Source organism: Nelumbo lutea, chromosome 6, assembly GCF_056320005.1.
Source record: "Nelumbo lutea isolate HS-2025 chromosome 6, American lotus-T2T, whole genome shotgun sequence".
Lineage (NCBI taxonomy): Eukaryota > Viridiplantae > Streptophyta > Magnoliopsida > Proteales > Nelumbonaceae > Nelumbo > Nelumbo lutea.
Genome location: NC_142689.1, coordinates 44,030,947 through 44,052,414, shown reverse-complemented (window position 1 = coordinate 44,052,414; position 21,468 = coordinate 44,030,947). Strand labels below are relative to the sequence as shown.

Below are 21,468 nucleotides of genomic sequence, written 5' to 3'. Positions count from 1 at the left end.
CCCACTTCTGGGAATCTATGACTAACATATCTTCCGCGTAAATCACGGGATCCTCTTCACTAGTCAAGGCTTCCACCAGGAAGGTATCCTAGTCATAACCATATCGGACTGGTGGTCTAGATACCCGGGTGGACCTTCTAGGTTGGTCATTACCTAGAACTTGGGGGACATCTCCCACTACTCGTCAGCTCTCCTCATCAAGAACTATTTCCTGACGGTGAGTGTCCATGATGTATTCAGATTCTAAGAATTGGGCATTTCGACTACAGAGCACTTTCTGCTCACTTGGGTCATAGAATAGATAACCCACTGAATCCTTTGGGTAGCCTATAAATAGGCAACGGCTGGTTTTGGATTCCAACTTGTCCGCACTTGTTCTTCTAACGTGTGCAGGACAACCCCAAATCTTCAAGTGTCTTACACTTGGCTTCTTTTCGGTCTATAGTTCATATGGAGTTTTCAAAACTGATTTGGTTGGAACCTGATTCAGCACATAGATAACAGTCTCTAATGCATATCCCCAAAAGGATGTGGGTAATTTTGAGCGTACGAGAAGTGACAGGACCATGTCCAACAAGGTCCTATTCCTCCTCTTTGAAACACCGTTGAGTTGTGCAGCAGGAGGAGCTAGTTGTGACACTATCCCATTGTCCTTTAAGTAGTCCCTGAATTCGTCAGAGAGATAATCACCACCTCGATCCGATCGAAGGGCCTTAACTTCTCTCCCTAACTGTTTCTCGACTTCCTGTCTGAACTCTCTGAACTTTTCAAAGGATTCAGATTTGTGTCTGATTAGGTACACGTAACCATATCGTGAAAAATCATCTGTAAAGGTGATGAAGTACACGTGTTGATTCCATGTCCTAACACTCAGGGGACCACATACATCAGTATGTATTAGGTCAAGTGTGCCTCCAGATCTTTCAGGCTTACCGTCAAATGGCCACTTAGTCATCTTACCTTGAAGGCAAATCTCACAAGTGAGAAGATTTTCTACAATTATAAAATCCAAAGGACCATCCTTTACCAGTCTTGTGATTCGGTCAATACCGATATGGCCAAGTCAGTAATGCCAGAGGCACGTGGGATTAATTGTATCACAATTCCTTTTCTAGGGATTTTTTACCGACGTAGTTTCGGTTAGGTTAGTTTCTAGAGAAGGATGTAGAACATAGAGACCATTCTCCAGTTCCCCGCATGCGATGAATTTGTTATTCCGTTTAACAGTAATCATATTACTAAAATAAACAGTATATCCATCAGCACACAGTTTAGAAATAGAAATTAAATTTCTTCTCAAGTTCTGTACATAAAGACAATCTTTAAGTACAAGGACTCCTTCTCTAAAAACTAATTCTACGGTTCCTATCGCCACAACTGCAACACTTGCTCTTGTTCCCAAGAATAGTGTCACCTCGCCATCACTCAATCTTCTGCTAACCTTGAACCCCTGCAGTGAGTTACACGCATGAGTTGAAGCCCCGGAGTCAACACACCAGGACATAGAAGTAACTAACATATTAGTTTCTATGACACAAATTTTGATGTTACCTTTCTTAGATTCCAGGTAGGCAGGACAGTTCCTCTTCTAGTGGCCGGTCTGTTTGTAGAAGTGACAGACATCCGATGCCTTGTTCTTCTTCTGCTTCTTGGGTTTGGCAGCTTTCTTTTAGGGCTTCTTTGCCTTTCTCTTTTTCTTTCCCGATCTGTTAGCTTCAGCAAGCTGAACCACAGGCTCATCCTTCTTTAAAAGATCCTCGGCCCTCTGCAACATATTGCTGAGTTCCAGGACGCTGACATTCAGCTTATTCATATTGTAGTTCATAGTGAACGCATTGAAGGAAGAGGGCAAAGAATTCAGGATGGCATCCACTTGCGTGCCAAGATCTAGCCCGGATCCAAGAGCTTCAAGTTCATTAATATATCCCATCATCCGAAGACAATGGTCATGAATTGTCTGCCCCTTGGACATCTGCGCGGTCATGAACAATTTCAGGACCTTTTGTCGAGTAGAACGGTTCTGCTCTTCATACATTGTTCTTAGACTGTCCAATATGTCATTGGCTAGTTCGATCTGATCGAACTGCCTCTGTATTGAGTTGTCTAATGAGGCAATGACAAAGCAGCGGGCTAGGGAGTTCTTATCCTCCCAATCTTGGTAGTCCCTCCTACGGGCCTCAGAAGCCCTATCACCCGAACGTTCCGGGGCAGGATTTTTCACCACCTTATCTAACTTTTCAGAAGTTAGGACCAGCATAAGATTTTTGTACCAGTCGGCATAGTTTGGGCCCTTAAGGTTGTTATCATCTAAAAGCTTTGCAAATTGACCGTTTGCCATTTTCTGATAAAACAGCAAAAACGTTAGTCCACAACCTTAGTTTGATTCATGTTACCTACATAGATATGGCTTTTAATCTATGTTCCATTCCCATTTATTCATCTCTGAGATTTTCCCTCCCTTCTCAGTGACGGAGACGACGGAATGTCTCTGGAAATGTGGGAAATCACATAGGGTGCGTGAAGCCAACTGTTTTAGCTGCATAACCCCACCACCTTTCTGTGACAGATCATATCCACTCATCAAATGAGTTTCCCTTTGGCCTCTGTCAGACAAGGTTTAGAGCCATTTTCAGGTAAACCTTTCTATCCAGTGAGTGCACACCCATCATATTCAGGTTACACCAAGGTACCGTGAGAGAGTTCCCATTTTCTGATGAAGCCCCTCCCACATCGGTCTATGACGCCCCTATCATCTAATGAAACACTCTAATAGATCCAACAGCAAAAGGATAGCCCAATTTTATGGTGTGTTTCCTCATTACTGATGGACCCATCATTGTGCCTTTAGAGAGTCTATCAAATGGATCTCCCTATCACACGCACTCATATTTGCTTGGAGGGAACAAAATTACGCCCTAATTCTAATTTAGGTCAAACCAAAGTGGTTCCCACTGGCTTTCATAAAGCCAGATTTCTGGTGGGCCTCAATCGGCTAGGGGTTTTGTACGCATTCCTTTTCAGGGTTGTGGGGCCCACCAAGTAGAGAGGGGTCATCCAATGACCTTAAGGGACACCATGGCAATGATGTGCATTCAGCCATGGTGTGCGCAAGAGCCACTAACGAGTTAACATGGGCCAAATGCTTATGGCCCATGGTCGCAGCACATCATATATCCAAACATCACATGTAAAGGAAGAATTGATCCAATCAATTAACTGCTGTAAAGCCCATCGAATGGCTCATTTAAAACTTAAAGCATTAACAATTAATGTTTACTAGGTGTATGGGCTGAATTGTAGTTAGCAGTTCGGCCCATACAGCTTTTCTCACAACAATGGGCTTTTGTAGTTTTAACCCTTTAAAACTGGGCTTTACAGGTGGGCCGAATTAATCCATGTAATTGAACATCAGATTTGGAATAATCAGTGTGATGGGTTTGTCGAAGCCCTCAAAATTATTACTAGTCCCACAATAAAATATTTGTAGTAAAAGTGGTTCTAGGTCGAATCCCACAGGGAGCAAATCAGTAATCTCTTAGCCGAATGGGTAAAGTAATTGTGTGGAAAAATTAAATAACTAAAATTAAAAGAATAACAAACTAAACAAACAAGAGAAAATCAGTCTTACCGAATTCTGGTTCAAGGGTTCAGGTTGAATCGATTGGCCATTGATCCTAGGTACAATTCAACAGTCTTGCAATTCAAGCATTTAACTTTAGATTTATTAGGATAGCCATAATAAACCTTGTGTTTTCCTAATTCAGTTGACCAAACCCAGCATTCGATCAACACTTATCACCACTCAAATGGGTACGATAGCGTTCCATGTTAAACAATGATAGCATTAAGATTTGTGAAAACAGTTAAACCAAAATAACAATAATTGAGATAGCTGCAATTACTAAATTTTGTTCCATCGATTCTTTTAGTTGAACCATGTTAAAACATTGGTCAAAGGCTGTCACGAACAATTGACCCAAAAAGATATCAACCTAATTGCTACTTGTACCATTATTCGTGACAATTACGGATCACCGAAATCATGGATAGCGGTAGGAAAATCAACATTAATTCAGTTTGTCAGACTAATTAACATTAACATCCAATAAAAATATGCACAAGAATCAATAAATACTTGAATTAAAAAGCAAGAAAATAAATTAACTACAGAACCTCACAATGACACAATCGAACCTCTCCCCTTGAACCAGAAAAAAGAAGCTTAGCTGCTCATGATCTGCGCAATCTCCATGCTTTGCTTCTCCATGGCCGAACTGATCTTCTTGAGTTGCTTGATGCTTGATTGCTGAATGATTGAGTGATTTCTAGAGCTGGTTCGCCCCCCTCTTTATATAGCCAAAGGAGAGGGCTGTTTTCCAACTCCTTCTAGGAGATCATCTTATCCTTAAGGAGTTTTGATCTTATCTTGAACTAATCCTATCCTATCTCTTATCTAATGCTCTAATCTCAATCTTCTTATCTCTCTAGGATTACATTCAATAATTTAGATCTGATAAAACTCTCTCCTTGGAGATTACATTCGAAATTCGGACTCTTAACTCTTGAATTCGAGTTGGGCTGCTTCAAGGTACTTCTGCGAGTTGGGCTTAAGTTTGGGCTCGTTTTCGTACTCGATGCGTGCCGAATCTGTCAAAACCCAAAACATAAAAGTTGTGGGGCTTCCTTTCATCTTTCTAATGCTTCTTGAATTGTCTAATTCGGTGTCCGTAATTGAGAGTTAGGCCCAGATTACTGACTGTCGCCGAAACTGTGCAAAATCAACCGATTTGTCCTGTTTTCTTCCAATTGCCTTCTTTATTGCCCTGAATCGAAATACAAGAGTAATGAATTCATTTAAGTGATAAATAAATATAAAAGAGTGAATATTAGAGGATAAAAATAGGGTTCTTTTTTGTCTCATCACAGTGTGAGAAATATGGACTGAAAAACAGCCCCCTTCGAATCTCAGATTCGGTACAAACAATTTTGGTCCAATCTAGTCCGAAAAGGTCCAAAACTGATTTTCAATTCAAGAATTAATTCAAGAGAGATCTGAAATTAATAATTTTTTATTTTAGACAATCACAAATAAAAAATATTGACTGTTTGTACCACCTGCAAAACAGAGGTTAATCACAAAAGTTACAGTTTCATAAACTGTAAATCGCAGTATGCGATTTCTCCATCTGCAAATCTCCAGTGCCGCCATCTTCTTCCTTCTTCTTTAATCAAGAAAATAAATAAAAAACAAAAATCGTATTTCTATTCATTAATTACATTCTTGATCAAATCCTATACATTCAGTCTAGAAAAATAAAAAAATATTATTTACAGACCGAATAAAAATAAAAGGAAGAAAAAAAGGGTGCACAGACTATCTGCGCCAAATCTGCACTGCGATCTCCAAGTTCGAACAGTCCATTAAATCAAAAATAAATAAAGAACAATTCTAAATAAATTTTTGGATTTAACAAAATTAATTTCAGATCAAACGCCCTTAACAAGAAACCATTTCTTGAAAAAAAAAAAAAAGGAAAGCAATCTACGCAGATCTTGGCAGAACATTTTTTGTTTATCTGCGCAGGGTCAGATCTGATTTTCTTTTGGTTTAAGATTTGAACCTGTGGCTTTGATACCACTGAAAGAATAGTAGAATCCATCTAATGGACGCCAAGAAAGGTGCGGAATGGGGGGCGAATTTCAAAAAAAAATTCCTACCTTCTTCCAATTGGGAATCATATTCCCTAAATTTAGAATACATTATTCAAGGATCCTACTTGAGCCATAAACAAACCAGATCTGAACCAAAAGGAAACAGGAAGGATTGTACCTGATCCGGAGAAATAATATCTCCCAAAGTTGGTGTTCATGCCCAAAGAAGTAACCAAGATCCGCTCCTGCTGAAGATGACACAACTATGTCTTTCTTGCAAGACTATTGTCAAGAACTGTTTTCTTGACTTCCTGTTGCTGCAAAGATCCAATCTTCCAACAGGTAGTGGCGGCGGCTGAAGAAGGAGAAGTCTAGGGACAAAGAGGGCAGAATTTTCTCTTCTCTCTGGAGTCTGTGAGAGATCAAATCTCAGATTGCAGGATGTGTTTCTTGCTTACTCAAACCCCCTAGTTCGAAATCTGATATTTCTGCTAGGGTTTTCTCCTCTTTCTTCTTGATTAAGAAACCTCCCAATATTTTGGGAGTTATCCCAATCCAAATCAGTATTTGGATAGAGGTTAATCTTAATCCTATCTGCAGATTAAGTTAGTTAACTCCTGATCTTATCAGAAGGTTACCAGATTCAAATCTAATTTGAATTTGGTCTCTTAGAGTGGATAAGGTCAAAGACTCAATCCTTTTACTAACACTAATCTCAGATTTGCCCTATGAATTGGTGATCATATCAGCCCAGTTCGAAATGGGCTTTTGGCCCATTAAGTGTTCAGTGTATAACTAGTTTCCAACCTGCTGCCCAATTGGGCTTCTTTGTATGGCATGGGACCCAAACATTGATCTACACACCAGCCACATGGGTTTGGCCCATCCTTTATTACAAAGCCAAGCCAAATTCATTGAAAGACTCGATGACCCCTTGAGCCCATCACATGGACCCTATGGGCCCAACACTTACATTAAGTGGTCCCTGGGCCAAGCCATCTTATAAAAACCCAGGGACTGTGGGCAGGTGCATGATTAGCCCATCAGGTATTATCCTAAATGGTCTTACACTTAACCTCTCAGCCCTTAATGATCAAGCACTACCCGACAAGAGAAGACCTCTCTCTCGGCTGCAAGGAACAGTGTCGCACTCTCTACTCACATGGATCCCGGGAATTAAAACCTTTTGCAAATCTTTTGAAACCATACATATATATATATATATCTTATTTTTGCAAAACAAAATTCCAACGATTGAAATCAACTGCCGGCAGTTTGGTTTCCATTAGAGAGAGTGCATTCCCGATCATTACCATTGTCCGACAAAGGGGCTGATCCTGTCACTATTACCATTCTCTCAGATGAATTCTCAGACTGCCCCAACATGTCCAGGTTTTGACCCCCACTAAGGATCTCACTGATTGACACAACAAAGACAGCCTGATCCGACACCTAGTGATGTGTCATAATCGAGTCTAGGGGTCAGGTGTAACTTTCCAGTTTTGCCCATCTGTCTCCAAGGTCTAGGGAAATACTGGAAATCTGGTCCGGTTCAAGGGTTCAAGCAATCCATACTGCATGTGCCTTGGGTCTTACCCTGATGGCCGAAACAAGCCATCCCAACACTTGGTGGCACACCAGTATTAGCCTTGGCAGGATAAATCTCCCCAGACTTATCCAATGGTTGTGAACATTTAAAACTAACACAAGTTTCTATAAGTGTCCAGTTTTAGGGTCTTACACAGAATTATACCAAACAATATGAATCAAACATGCACTTTCATTTATTTCCACTAAATAACAAAGGTACATCAAATCCGATTGAAGCTAAGGGCATACAAGACTGTCTAACAGGGCTACTTATAGTCTAGTCGAAAGGACAAAATGCAATGCAATGATAAAGTGTAAAGCATATATATTAATTATAGATAATTCCCTTTAATTTTGACAGAAGTTGTGCTTAGTTTATAAATTGTATTTAAATTTCATATTCAGTGAAGCCAAATTAATGTTGCAAGTAAGATGGGCTTGGAATTGAAGAATTAAATATCAATTGGTAGAAATTTCAATTTTTGGCACAGCTGTTGGGGATTTAATCCTAAAATAATTTTAGAACTTGTTAACCTTGGTTAATTTGGATTTTACTCTTTATTTAATTTGTTCAAATTCTTGCTTTGCTCTGATTAATTAGTGTATTACACGCACTAGGAGTGAAGAACTAGCAGAATTTGACCCTAAAATAGAGAGAACCCTCCACATATTACAAAGTGCCAACAAAAGTAAAGAGAAAGAGGAGGTTGAAGAAGGCATCTTAGCAGAAGAAGTTGAGGAAGAGATGGCAGACAAAGCAAATCGAACTCTTTTGGACTATGCTTGTCCAACAATTGATGGGGCTACTTCTAGCATTAGCAAGCCAATGATTCAAGCCAATAATTTTGAGATTAAGCCTGCAATCATCCAAATGATCCAAACAAGCATTCAGTTTAGTGGGTTGCCGAGTGATGATCCTAATGTACACATTATTAACTTCCTAGAAATATGCGACACATTCAAGCATAATGGAGTTAGCGATGATGCTATTAGGCTTTGACTTTTTCCTTTTTCATTACGTGATAGAGCTAAAGATTGGCTTAACTCACTCCTTGCAGGAAGTATCACTACTTAGAATGACTTGACTAAAAAATTTTTGGCTAAGTATTTTCCTCCCTCTAAAATAGCAAAATTGATCAATGATATCACTACTTTTGTTCAACTAGAGAGGGAATCTTTGTATGAGGCGTCGGAATGATTTAAAGAGTTGCTTAGGAAGTATCCTCACCATGGAATACTAGTTTGGTGCTAAATTCAAACTTTTCATAATGGTATTACTCCATTTAATCGCTCCATTATTGATGCAGCTGCAGGTGGCACAATCATGAGGAAGACTCCAGAGGAATCCTATGATCTAGTGGAAGAAATGGTATCAAATAGCTACCAATGGAATAATGACTAAGCTAATTGAAGGGGAGTACATCATATAGATTCTTTTATAGCTTTATCTGCTCAGCTTGCTAGTTTGAATAAAAAATAAACAATCTCAGTGTTGCAGCAATAAATGTGTCATCTTGTAATCCATGTGACCTTTGTGGCCAATTGGGACATATAAACTCTGATTGTCAAGTAGGTAATCATTTTTCTTCACATAAAAGTGCTAATTTTGTTTCTCATGGTGGCAGGTCAAATTTCAACCCTTATTCGAATACATAAAACCCAGGGTGGAGGAGTCGTCCGGATTTTTCATGGAATAACAACCAACAAAAAGCACCTATGGGATTTCAACAACAGCCCCCCCCCCCCCCCCACACACACACACCCTAAGAAAAGAAGGGAAATTTAGAGGACATGATTTCTAAGTTCATTAATAGTGCTAAAGCAAAGCTTCGAGATCATGAAAAGAGATTCTTAAATCAAGAAGCATCTATTAAGAACTTAGAAGTTCAAGTGGGGCAGATTGTGAACATGTTGTCAGAAATAAGAGAGGGACGATTGCCTAGCAATACGAAGAAGAACCCAAAGGAGCAAGTGAATGCCATTACCTTGAAAAGTGGAAAGACAAGGAAGTAGGAGGTCATCATGGAGCATCAAGAACTGCTTCAAAAATTCTTCAAAGTGGTTTTTATTGGCCTTCGCTCTTCAAGGATGTCTACTCTTATGTAAGTGCTTGTGATCATTGTCAAAGGACAGGTAATATCTCCCGTCGATTTCATGGGACCTTTTCCTAAATCTGTTAATAATTCATACATACTTGTGGCTATGGATTATGTGAGTAAATTGGTGGAAGCATGTGCATATCCAACTAATGATACTCAAGTTGTTATTAAATTTATGAAAAAGTTTATATTCACTCGCTATGGAATACCCAGAGCGGTCATAAGTGATGGGGGGAAGCATTTTTTTAATAAACAATTCAAGCATTTGTTGAACAAATATGGTGTTACCCATAGAATTGCAACCCCCTACCAACCTCAAACTAGCGGACAAGTAGAGGTCTCTAATAGAGTATTAAAATAGATTTTAGAAAAGGCATTTAGTACATCTAGAAGAGATTGGTCCTTAAAATTAAATGATGCACTTTGGGCTTACCGTACTACATTCAAAACCCCAAAAGGTATGTCTCCATATCAATTAATTTTCGGTAAGGCTTGCCATCTACCCGTTGAGTTGGAACATAAAGTTTACCGGGCTATCAAATTTTTGAGTTTTGATTTGAAAGATGTAAGTGATAAAAGAAAACTTCAGCTCAACGAAATAGAAGAATGGAGGACCCAAGTGTATGAGAATGCCCGAACTTATAAGGAAAGAACCAAAGCATGACATGACTCTCATATTGCAAGGAAGGAATTTAAGGAGGGAGACAAATTTCTGCTATTTAATTCTCGTCTCAAGCTATTTCCTGGAAAGTTGAAGACCAGGTGGAGTGGACCACTTGTAGTGGCTAAGGTATTTCCTCATGGAGCACTTGAATTACACAATGGTAATGAAGGCACATTTAAGGTGAACGAGCAGCGCTTGAAGCATTATATCGAAGGGGAGCAACCTAATCACTATGGGTCCACTCTTTCCTTGCAACATCTATGAAAGAAAGTAGCAAAGTCAAGCTCACGAATTAAAAGGAGCGCTTGTGGGAGCACAAACTAGATATGGGTAGTGAAGATGAGTTAGGCATGGAGGAAGATTGAGATATCCCTTCTACACCAAATGTGCCTCCACAAGCTGATTATGGAGAACAACTGCAGAGGCTAGAGCACAAGCTTATCAAAATGGAGAAAAACTTGGTAGCCTATTTCGCATCTGTAGGATTTCAACCATCGTCCCCACCTCGCCGTTTAGGGAAGTCCCCTTAATTTTTTTTTTATTCTACTCCAAGTTATGGGTGAGCTTCTTCTATTTTTTGATACATTGGGGACAATGTATATATTAAGTGTGGGGGAGGGAACTTGATAATTTTTATGTTAACTCTAGTATGCTTTAATCTTCACCTTCTAAACTTTTTTTTTGAAATTTCTGCTCCTTTGAAACTTATTTTTGAATGACTTCAAATTATCATAAATTATGTGCTTAGGTTGAATAGACAAGATAGGATACAAGCATGAATAATTGAATTTTTTTTGCTAAGATAAGTACATCATCACTTTGAATGGTCAATTTAAAAGAAAAATGTGCAAGATTCAATACAAATTTAACCCTTATGTGAGCTTTTGAGCCAATGAGCATTCTATCATTTTTTTTCTAATTATTTTTTCTGTTGAGTGATTGTCAAACATAGTTTGATTATTCTAGAACTTGCTTTGTTATGCATGTTGAGACCACATTAATGAGTTCATGGATTAGAATGAAAAGAGTTTAGGTTAGTCTTCTTTGTTTAACCATAACTATGTCACTTTAAACCTCTTCATTTTACCTTTAACCCTAAGATCAAGGGATTAGTTGAATTAAAGTGCATGAAATTTGTAGTGCTCTTGTGAAATTTGAAGAAAGATAGTGGAAATTGTTTTTATTTTCAAAAAAAAAAACATTGCCTTGATTGCTCTAGTTTACAAGAGAAGTTGAAAACACTATTGTCTGTTTGTAAATTTCTGTTGCAATGTTGTTGCTTCAAGAATACTTTCAGCTTCATCTCTTCTATGTGTTCACAACCCCCCAAGGGGTTTCTTGAATTCAAACTGATATGTAGCACTTTAGTGATGTTGGAGAGTGAGTTGGAGAAGGTCTTAGACGTGGCTAGTGGCTGTGTGAGGGTGTGTGCATGGGTTCCTCCCTAGGTTCAAGTGTCTAGGCTAAATTGTGTGTCATAAGGTTAGGGAGTGCTAGGTTTGACATAGGAGGGGGAGGGGTTCTTTGGATGTGATTAATGTTTTCTCATGAATTTGGACATGGTTAGGGAAGCTTGGGGCTGCTTGGGACATAAAGAGGGGATTCTCTAGGCTAATGGGGGTAGAGTTCCCTTCCTAAGCTAGATTTTCTAGGTTATATTGTGTGTCTAGGATGTGAGAAAGGGGTGGTATTTAGAGATTTTTGGGGAGGATTCTAGAAGGGAATGAAGGGCTGAGATTGGAAGAATAGGAAGATCAATGGCTGATGTTTAAAGGGTTTTTGGGGGGAGATTGATTGAGAGAATGGGCTGTCAAGACAGCTTTGGGAGAGATCCTCTCAATCAATCAAGACAATGAGTGGAAGATTTTGCCAATTGACCTAAATTGGGCATTCCAAGTTTAGGTGATTGGTTTGATAGATTGGAGGATCTAGTTGGTCAAATATTAGATGTTTATGGAGGCTGAGAGGAAGTTTTGGTCGTGGAATGCCCTAGGTTCGAAGTTATTGTGAAGAGGATTCTAAACAGAGGGCCCAGATCAAGTCTAGCTTTGGATCTCAAGATGGAGGGGCTAACGGTGTCAGAATTGGACAATCTTGGTACCATTGGACTCCGAATTTCGAGTTCTATCCATCTACAGGGTTGGATTTCAGATTTTCTTGGTGATAGGATTTAGGATCAGAGATGTTTCTGATCAGACAATTGGAATTGATTCCCGCTTTGGGTCTTGAGATGAGGGGGTAAGCGGTGTTAGATTTCAGTGATCTTAATTTTGTTGAACTTAGATTTTTGGGATCTACATGCCTATGGTGTTGGATTTCTGATTTTCTGGGGGATAGAATTTAGGATCAGAGATGATCCCAATCAGATGATCAGAATCGGTTCCGACTTCGGGTCTTGAGATGAAGGGGTAAGTGGTATTGGATTTGGGTGATCTTGGTGTTTTCAGACTTGTATTTTTGGGATCTACGTACATATGGTGTTGGATTTCTGATTTGATGTGAAATGAGGTTTAGGTTCAAAGTGACTCCGATCAAACAATCGGAATCGGTTCAAGCTTCGGGTCTTAGGATGATGGGGTAAACGGCGTCGGACTCGGATGATCTTAGTGTCATTGGATTTTGGTTTTTGGGCTCTACATACCTATGGTCTCAGATCCTTGAGGCCCCAACTTTTGTAAAATTGCAAAAATACCACTGAGTTGACTGAGAGGTTAGTTGAAGCATGTTTGAAGTTCAAAGTGCTACAAAAAGACTAAGGAGTGCAAAAATGGGGTGTCTACAACAGGGATGTAGATTCTTTTCCCTATGTATCTTGCTTTAATGCACTAGCGATAGGTGGACGGTACCAATTCCAAGGCATGTATTAATAGTTGCCTGACAAGGGTGTGATAGATGGTTTGTCGTGATATTATTTGGAATTCCTGTTCTATAAGAAACAAGCTGGTGATGACAGGAAACATGATGAATCCTCTAGTGGCAAAAACATTCCCATTGAAGTCTATAACTTCCATGGTCAAGCCATTGATCTCTTCCTCTTCTATTTTCATTAACTTTAATATATGTGTGGAGATCAAATTTATAGACCTGCCTTGGTCCACCAGTGACCGCCTCATCTTGTAGCCTCTTATCTTTCATGTTATGTATAGGGTCCGGTTATGGTGGGGATCGATTGCCATCATATCCTCCTATGTGAATTCAACATTTAGGTTGTTCATTCGATGGGGCCTGAGAGGTCGCCTGAATGCTTCAACCAGTGCCCGGATAGCAATCCTCCACGTAGTGTTGCTCACCCCTTGTATCGATCGACATGTCCACAACAGTACTGTTGTGGGCTGCTGTGCCAACCATGTTTACACTTCCTCCCTACTAATGGACAGGAAGAAGATTGGTATCGATTTGCATGGGTTTATGCTTGACAAAGTCATCCAACTTGACTTTATAGACGAACAACTGTCAGGGTGAAGCAGTCCATGAGATCGTGATTTGGTGACTAATGGAAGTCACACCATCTTGGCACATGTTGATCCTTCTCAGGATCTACACCAATAGGTGGTGGTAGTGGACCATTATCATGCTGCCCTTATTGCTAGGCTAGAAGTATAAAGCACAACTAGGTCCCCAACCGTTGAACGGTTTGCAATCGATGATATATGCTTCTTGTCATTGATATGTTAGGCCAAGACTAGCTTGTTTTGGTTCGGGCATAGTGACAGTCCTCATAGTTCTCTTTGCGCACTTCCATAGTTGGCTGAAGGTTTTGAGCTCGATGTTCTCGATCTTGATCCGGTAGGCAGGGTGCATCCAGATGCATTGCTCTATGAACCCCTTTTCAATAGCATACTCATCAAACATGGTGTGGGTAAGCTTTTGAAACCGCATAACGTAGACCAAGAGGTCCTCTCCTGGTCATTGTTCGACATTGTGGAAGTTGACCATTGTGAGTCTCCTTTTTGAGGTGAAGCAGTTGGACAAGAATTTGGTAGTGAGCTCTCCCTAAGAGTCTAGCTCCCAGAGGTCAAGTTAACAAACCATGAATAGGCTGGCCCTGTAAGGGACTTAGAGAATTCACATACTTTGAGATCATTGTCTAAGGAGAAAGCCCTCAGGGCATCTTCGAACTTGCTCACGTGCTCTTGCAGACACCCTTTCTATCCGTCATATAGGGTCCATTGCTGTGGGGGAGCATACTTGGCAAGGTAAGGCTTGTATAGGAATAGGGCTTTTGAAGGATGTAGACAGATCGGGTTTTGTTTTAACTGGCTTTTATATGACCTTGCACATATTCCCGGATTTTCACCTGGCTGATAGGTGTTTCGGTGGGTGCGATACTTTGCTCCCTGATCATGGTCATTGGCATCTGGTTAGGGACAATAGGGCATCGTGTTTTATGAGTAGTGCTAGGTGTAGGCGGGTAACTGCCTCCGTATGGTTGAAGGGTAGGTGCTTTGGGTAAGGATTCTACTAGGTAGTTAGAGGGCATTGTGGATGGACTGGCGAGGGTGAAAGGGGGATTCTCTGGCATGGTTGTCTATTCATTGTAGGGTATCTCTCATCTTGGTCTACACCTGCTCTAGGAGATTAAACTGTGTTGGGATTAGGATGTTAGGGATGAGCTTGATTTCTCCGAGGGGGAATGTTACGGAATTTTGGTTGTCCCTGTGATTTGTGTCTCCCCTTTTTATAGAGGAGATCCCAACGTTATAAAGAGAATTGACCAAAAGAGGACTTTTCTCATTAATGAAGGGGATCTTGATTCTTTTATATGTCCCAGGTAAATTCTACTGAGGTTTTGTGATGTGTTTAACAAGATCCTTTAAGAATAAAGTTTCCTTTTCTTCAAGGATTCTTGCATAAAACATGTTAGCTATGTCCCTTCGTGGATTTTCCCTTGGTCACGTGTCAAGGGTAAGACTTTTGAACAGCTGACATGTTCGGGCAGCTTAGCAATTGTACTCAAAATGCTTCATTGCAGTTTGTTGTGATCGCAGGAATTGCAAATCGACTGCAAAGGGGTGTTTGTACGCTCATCACAGGTCATGAATGATACTTTATACTCATAGGAGGCCATAGATGATGTTTTATGTTCATCACAAACTAGCCATGAATTATGTTTTATGCTGTCATGAATGATGTTTTATGCTCATCGCATGTGCATACCACTCACATTCCCTCCATAGAGTGCTATCATGCTATTACGGAAGCTTATTGCACATTCTAGTAGCCTGGACATTGATTGTTGTTACCATAAATTTCATGGTAGTGAAATACGTATACGGAAAGCGGGAACCACATCTTGTTTTTAACATCACTCCTAAAAAAATTACTTTCCTCCTGGCTCCATTCCCTTTCGTGTAAACAAATAAAACAAAGTCAAAATGACAAAATGACGCAGAACCAAACCAGAATTTACACTTCGATACATTTACACATTAAAAATGAAATACAAACCGAAAACAAGCTGATCCTTAGATCCAAAAATGATAGGCAATGATTAATAATAATACGTTAGTTCCAGCACCCGATTTAAACAAGTGGAGCTGGTTCCTGTAGAAGACTAATCAAAGCCTGAAAGCCATGGTTGTATGATATATGTTGTGAGTGGGGAGAAGTTGGTACCCCCAAACCCTGCGTCTGTACCTACAAGTGAAGTTGTCACCGTCTTCACACGACAATATTCAAACACATTGTTAAGAAGCTGCTGTAGATAATTTAGCGGCTTGATCCAAGACATCCACCACCTGTGCCCTGCTTTTTGCAATCTGGTGGAAGACTTCTCTTATTTGATGCTGCAAAGGAAGCAACCCTTCTTCCATCTTCTGGCATACCTCTGCCAATTCAGATACCTGCAACCTAATCTCTTCCATCTGCTCCTCTTCTACCAGGAACTGAACCGAATCCGCCAATTCAATCAGCCTCTGGCTGCACCTCTCTAACCTTTGCATCTCATCCAGCAACCCCGCTGATCCTTTCTTCTCCTTCTTCTTCCACTCCTCCGCAATTCGCTCCTGTAGCCCAGTTATGGGGCTGGCCCAGCCCAATTGCCGGAGGAACGCAAAATGGGTTAGAAGCCCAGCTCTGTCCTGGCACGGAATTGCCGCCACAAGAGTCCACATCACAACCACCAACACCGTACTCATGATGTAAACGGACATGGCCTGCCCAGTAGATTCCCATCCACGTGGCATCATTAGATTGGCAGACATTGCCTGAATTTGCTTTGCTGCTGACCACGTCTTCGACACACTACCAGACAGCGATCGCAAATACCCATGACTCCGATCCTTGGCTGAGGCCGAGCCACTGCCTTTCCGTCCAAAGGACCAAACCCGCTCCGTCGACCTGTTATGGGAAGAACCCTCTCTATCGTCGATCGTCATCGACGTGACAAGAACACTCAAGGCCTTCCTAGCGCGACGAACCTGGCCTTCTCCCACTGGCTTTTGCTTAAGAGCCGACACGGCGATCTCAGCTAACTTTTGGCAGTGACGGACCGAGTCAATGCCGTGTGTGACTGCGTTGCATACATCAAGCGCTTTAACCATGCGATCGAGCAATTCCGGGATAAAGCGATCTAGCGGTGGCTTGGCGGCGTGAGAAGGGTCGCGATCAAGGAAGAATAAGGCCTTGAATTCCGATTCGCAACAGAGGAAGGAATCGAGGAGCTTTCGCACCCATGCGATGGAGAGAAGATCATCGACATGGTCAGAGGCATCAGAGGATGAACGTTGGAGTGAAAGATCGAGGAAGCGATCGACGATGTGTTTCTGAAAGATTTCGAGATCTTCAAGCTCTTGTTCTTGAGTGCCTTCCATGGATATCACTTGGTTCCGACGGATGCTGAGGATCGACCGTCCTAAAAAGGCCAACGGTACGGAGGAACCCTGGTATTCTGTTGGACGCATGCTTGAGAGTTGAGAGACAGAGACGAGGGGGGAGAAACAGAGAGAGAGAGAGAGCGAGATGAACGAGACGAAGAATCGCTTTGATAGATATATGTGTAGATGGCTTAGAGACAGTTTCTACCTTCTTTTGGATTTAGTAATAAGCTGACTCAACAGTTACTGTTTTTATTCCAGAAATACCCCTGCATTGTTTGTACTATCAGTTCGGGTACAATGCAGTTATTTGTTCCAAAAGCAAGGGCTTTTGAATTTTGAGTTGATATTAAGAAAGATGCCTTGCTGAGTCAGCAACACTCGACCTTTTCTTCGCTACGTTGGCGACTTGGCGTGTTCAACTGTTGCAAACAAATAATATATATATCTGGTCCAACCTCAGAAGACTGAGAGCTGAAGAAAAGTATGATTTTGACCGAGTCATAGCATTCCATTCCCTAGACACGACATTACATTTTACAAGCACCAAACGGGAAGTTTAACGCCGGTTTGATCTCCGTTACCGGTCATCTACCATGGTATCACGGCCACCTATCGCAATCCATGGACCCACTCATCCACCGGCTTTCGGCACCACGTGGGTACCATCCCTACTTTCAACTGGTTTGTACTGAGAAACCCAATTTTCAGAGGGATCCGTACACAATGAAACTGAAGTATATCGCAACCAGCGAAAACCTCCTAATTTATACTTTGTACTGATCCACAAGCTTTATTGCGATATTTCTAATTTACAATCGAGTCGGTCCATGGTCAATTCCTATTCTTTATTTATTTTTATTTTAACTTGTATTAATTTTTCTTATTTTTAATGAAAAGTTTTATAAATTCTATTTAATTTTTATGAAATTTTAAAGTATTAAAGATTACTTTTTAAAACTAATAAATTAGTATTAATTTTACTAATTTTGTGAATGTTTACTAATTTGTATTATTTTTAATGGATTTTAATTTTTATTAGTTTTACTAATAATGTAAATTTTATTTATTTCTATTATTATTGGATAAGATTATTTTAATTTAATTGGAACTTAAATGGACTTTAAATTAATAAAAACGCATTTTAAAGTTAATAAATATTTAGTAAATTTTATTAACTTCATTAATAAAATTATTCCTTATTTATAAAGTTTATTAATTTCATTAGTAAATTATTTTTATTAATTTCAATTACCTTTTAATTAATTATTAAATATTATTATTTTAAATAGATTTTAAATTAAAACTTACTCTTATAAAACTAATACTTTTATATTTTTATTAATTTTAAATGGATCCACATGGGTTCATATAACATATAGGTTGAGTCAACATCAAACATAATGGGCTTGTCTTTAGGGACGAGTCGATATATTATATAGTTTGCATATGACATTGGGTAGGGTGATATATAGGGACGAGTCAATTTCAAGATAAGTGGATCCATATAGAGTATGTGCGGTTCTTTTTTGCCTCCAATTCCAAAACATTCTATTACAGATTTGATTAAGTGAATATTTGAGAACACTTACAAGAAGTATTTCTTTTAATAAGTATTTTTTTAAGAGTTGGGACCATACATTAAGTGGTTTTGTGTTTGGTAAAAAAGTGGGAAAGAAGTACTTTTTTAAAGAAGTACTTCTTAAAAAAGTGGCTTGAAGTAGACTTTTTGTTTTAGGTTTCTAACAGATAAGGGCAACTTTTTGCCCTGAATATTAATAAAAGATAATATTTTTATAGAATAACCAAAATAAGGTAACTTTTTTTGAAAAATATCAAGGAAGGGCAATGGCATTGTTCATCGTCTTCCTCTTCCTCTGCCTCTATGATTGTTTTTAACAAATAACTACAAGTGAAGATTTGAGACAAAGGGACGGAGCTTTGGTGATTTGAGCATCGTCTTCCTCTACCTGTTATCCGTCTTCATCTTCTGCAATGGTTTATCATCTTCCTATACCTCTGTCATCATCATCTCGAATCGGGCTCGCTAGATCTACAGAGGCAAGCAGTCATGATGGTTGTGACCGTTCTCCTTCGTGTTCCAGGCAATAACGTCACGACCGCCTATGCGGTTGCTGTTTTGGTCTTGAGACCGGTCTCAAGACAGGTCATGACCGCCTGTGCAATCTTTGCATTCCGGTCACGACCGCATGAGACCGGAACAACAACCGCGAAAGAAAATGGTGTTGTCATTTCTTTTGGGTAGCAACGGCAACAACATCATGACCGCTTGTGTCCTGCTCTGCCTCTCGCATGAACATTGTATTCTGATGAACATAGAGGTAGAGGAAGATGAACGGTGTCATTGCCCTTCCTTGATATTTTTCAAAAAAAGTTACAATATTTTTGTTATTTTATAAAAATATTATCTTTTATTGATATTCAGGGCAAAAAGTTGCCCTTATATGCTAGAAACCCTTTTTTTTCAGCACTTCTTGAAGAAGTACTTCTCCAAAAAAATGGGACGAACCAGTCCCTAATATTTTCTTATAATACCTAAAATACCCCCACGCGAGGGTTATACCTCCATCTCCTCTCATTCGAACATATCTTCCAAAGGTGCACCTAGTTATAGGTCCACCGGTGAAGATCGGCGGTGAGGAAAAGTGGCTGGTGGACCTGTCGTTTGGCCACTTTAAATTCTTCTATTTTTTGAAGTTATTCTTCTTATTTACGCCTCGTGCTCGTTCGATCCTCTATTGCCTATCACGCACCGGCACCGGGAGATGTTAAGGGCTGCCAGTGTAACCTTTTGTTCAGTATCAGAGGCAATCAAGGTGTACTCGGATTTGGTCAGGAAGTATTTAGGCAAATTTGTCCCTCCTGATGATAACTACTATGCTGCGCTAAACTCTACCATTTTCAGCGATGAAGATGGAGATGGCGGCCTTGTGAACTCAGATAGCGGCGATGGTGGTGGTGGTGCTGATAATCCGCCATTAGCCCATTTTCGATGATGCAACCAGTTCTGAATTGCGTGTTAGCTCAAGCAACGGCTCTTCTGTTAGACAGTCTTGTATGCCCTTAGCTTCAATCGGATTTGATGTACTTTTGTTATTTAGTGGAAATAAATTAAAGTGCATGTTTGATTCATGTTGTTTGGTATAATTTTCTGTAAAACCCTAAAACTGTACACTTATAGAAACTTGTGTTAGTTTTAAATGTTCACAGCCATTGGATAAGTCTGGGGAGATTTATCCTGCCAAGGTTGATACTGGTGTGCCACCAAGTGTTGGGATGGCTTGTTTCGGCCATCAAGGTAAGACCCAAGGCACATGCAGTATGGGATTGCTTGAACCCTTGAACCAGACCAGATTTCCGGTATTGCCCTAGACCTTGGAGACAGATGGGCAAAACTGGAAAGTTACACCTGACCCCTAGACTCGATTATGACACATCACTAGGTATTGGATCAGGCTGTCTTTGATGTGTCAATCAGTGAGATCCTTAGTGGGGGTCAAAACCTGGACATGTTGGGGCAGTCTGAGAATTCATCTGAGTGTGTGGTCATAGTGACAGGATCAACCCCTTTGTCGGACAATGGTAATGATCAAGAATGCACTCTCTCTGATGGAAACCAAACTGCCGACAGTTGATTTCAATCATTGGAATTTTGTTTTGCAAAAATAAGATATATATATATATATGTGTGTGTGTGTATATGTACGGTTTCAAAAGATTTGCAAAAGGTTTTAATTCCCAGGATCCATGTGAGTAGAGAGTGCGGCACTGTTCCTTGCAGCCGAGAGAGAGGTCTTCTCTTGTCGGACAGTGCTTGATTATTAAGGGCTGAGAGGTTAAGTGTAAGACCATTTAGGATAATACCTGATGGGCTAATCTTGCACCTGCCCACAGTCCCTGGGTTTTTATAAGATGGTTTGGCCCAAGGACCATTTAATGTAAGTGTTGGGCCCATAGGGTCCATGTGATGGGCTCAAGGGGGTCACTGAGTCTTTTAGTGAATTCGGCTGGGCCTTGTAAAAAAAGCTGGGCCGAACCCATGTGGCTGGTGTGTAGATCAATGCTTGGGTCCCAGGTTGGAAACTAGTTAAACACTGAACACTTAATGGGCCAAAAGCCCATTTTGAACTGGGCTGATATGATCACCAGTTCATAGGGCGAATCTGAGATTAGTGTGGGTCTTTGACCTTATCCACTCTAAGAGACCAAATTCAAATTAGATTTGAATCTGGTAACCTCCTGATAAGATCAGGAGTTAATTAACTTAATCTGCAGATAGGATTAAGATTAACCTCTATCCAAATACTGATTTGGATTGGGATAACTCCCAAAATATTTGGAGGTTTCTTAATCAAGAAGAAAGAGGAGAAAACCCTAGCAAAAATATTAGATTTCGAACTAAGGGGGTTGGAGTAAGCAAGACACACCTCCTGCAATCTGAGATTTGATCTCTCACAGACTCCAGAGAGAAGAGAAAATTCTGCCCTCTTCGTCCCTGGACTTCTCCTTCTTCAGCCGCCGCCACTACCTGTTGGAAGATTGGATCTTTGCAGCAACAGGAAGTCAAGAAAGCAGTTCTTGACAATAGTCTTGCAAGAAAGACACTAGGATTCGGTGTTCAAGTTTT

The 21,468-nt window shown here is 40.2% G+C and overlaps 1 protein-coding gene and 1 non-coding gene across 2 annotated transcripts; both read right to left on the bottom strand.

The window, feature by feature from the left end:
* Window positions 1-8,371: 8,371 nt before the first annotated feature.
* LOC148848795 (small nucleolar RNA R71) lies at window positions 8,372-8,478 on the bottom strand. The gene has a single exon (XR_016101577.1). It is a non-coding gene; the product is annotated as a small nucleolar RNA R71 (small nucleolar RNA).
* Window positions 8,479-15,389: 6,911 nt separating this feature from the next.
* Window positions 15,390-17,656, bottom strand: LOC148848794 (protein ROH1A-like). Its single transcript, XM_088948605.1, has one exon. The coding sequence runs from the start codon at window positions 16,905-16,907 to the stop codon at window positions 15,693-15,695; it is 1,215 nt and encodes a 404-aa protein (XP_088804731.1). The 5' UTR covers window positions 16,908-17,656; the 3' UTR covers window positions 15,390-15,692.
* Window positions 17,657-21,468: the final 3,812 nt, after the last annotated feature.

What these genes read in the sequence shown, in the direction of transcription:
- LOC148848794 (XM_088948605.1), bottom strand. Translation starts at nt 16,907, where the DNA reads ATGCGTCCAACAGAATACCAGGGTTCCTCCGTACCGTTGGCCTTTTTA.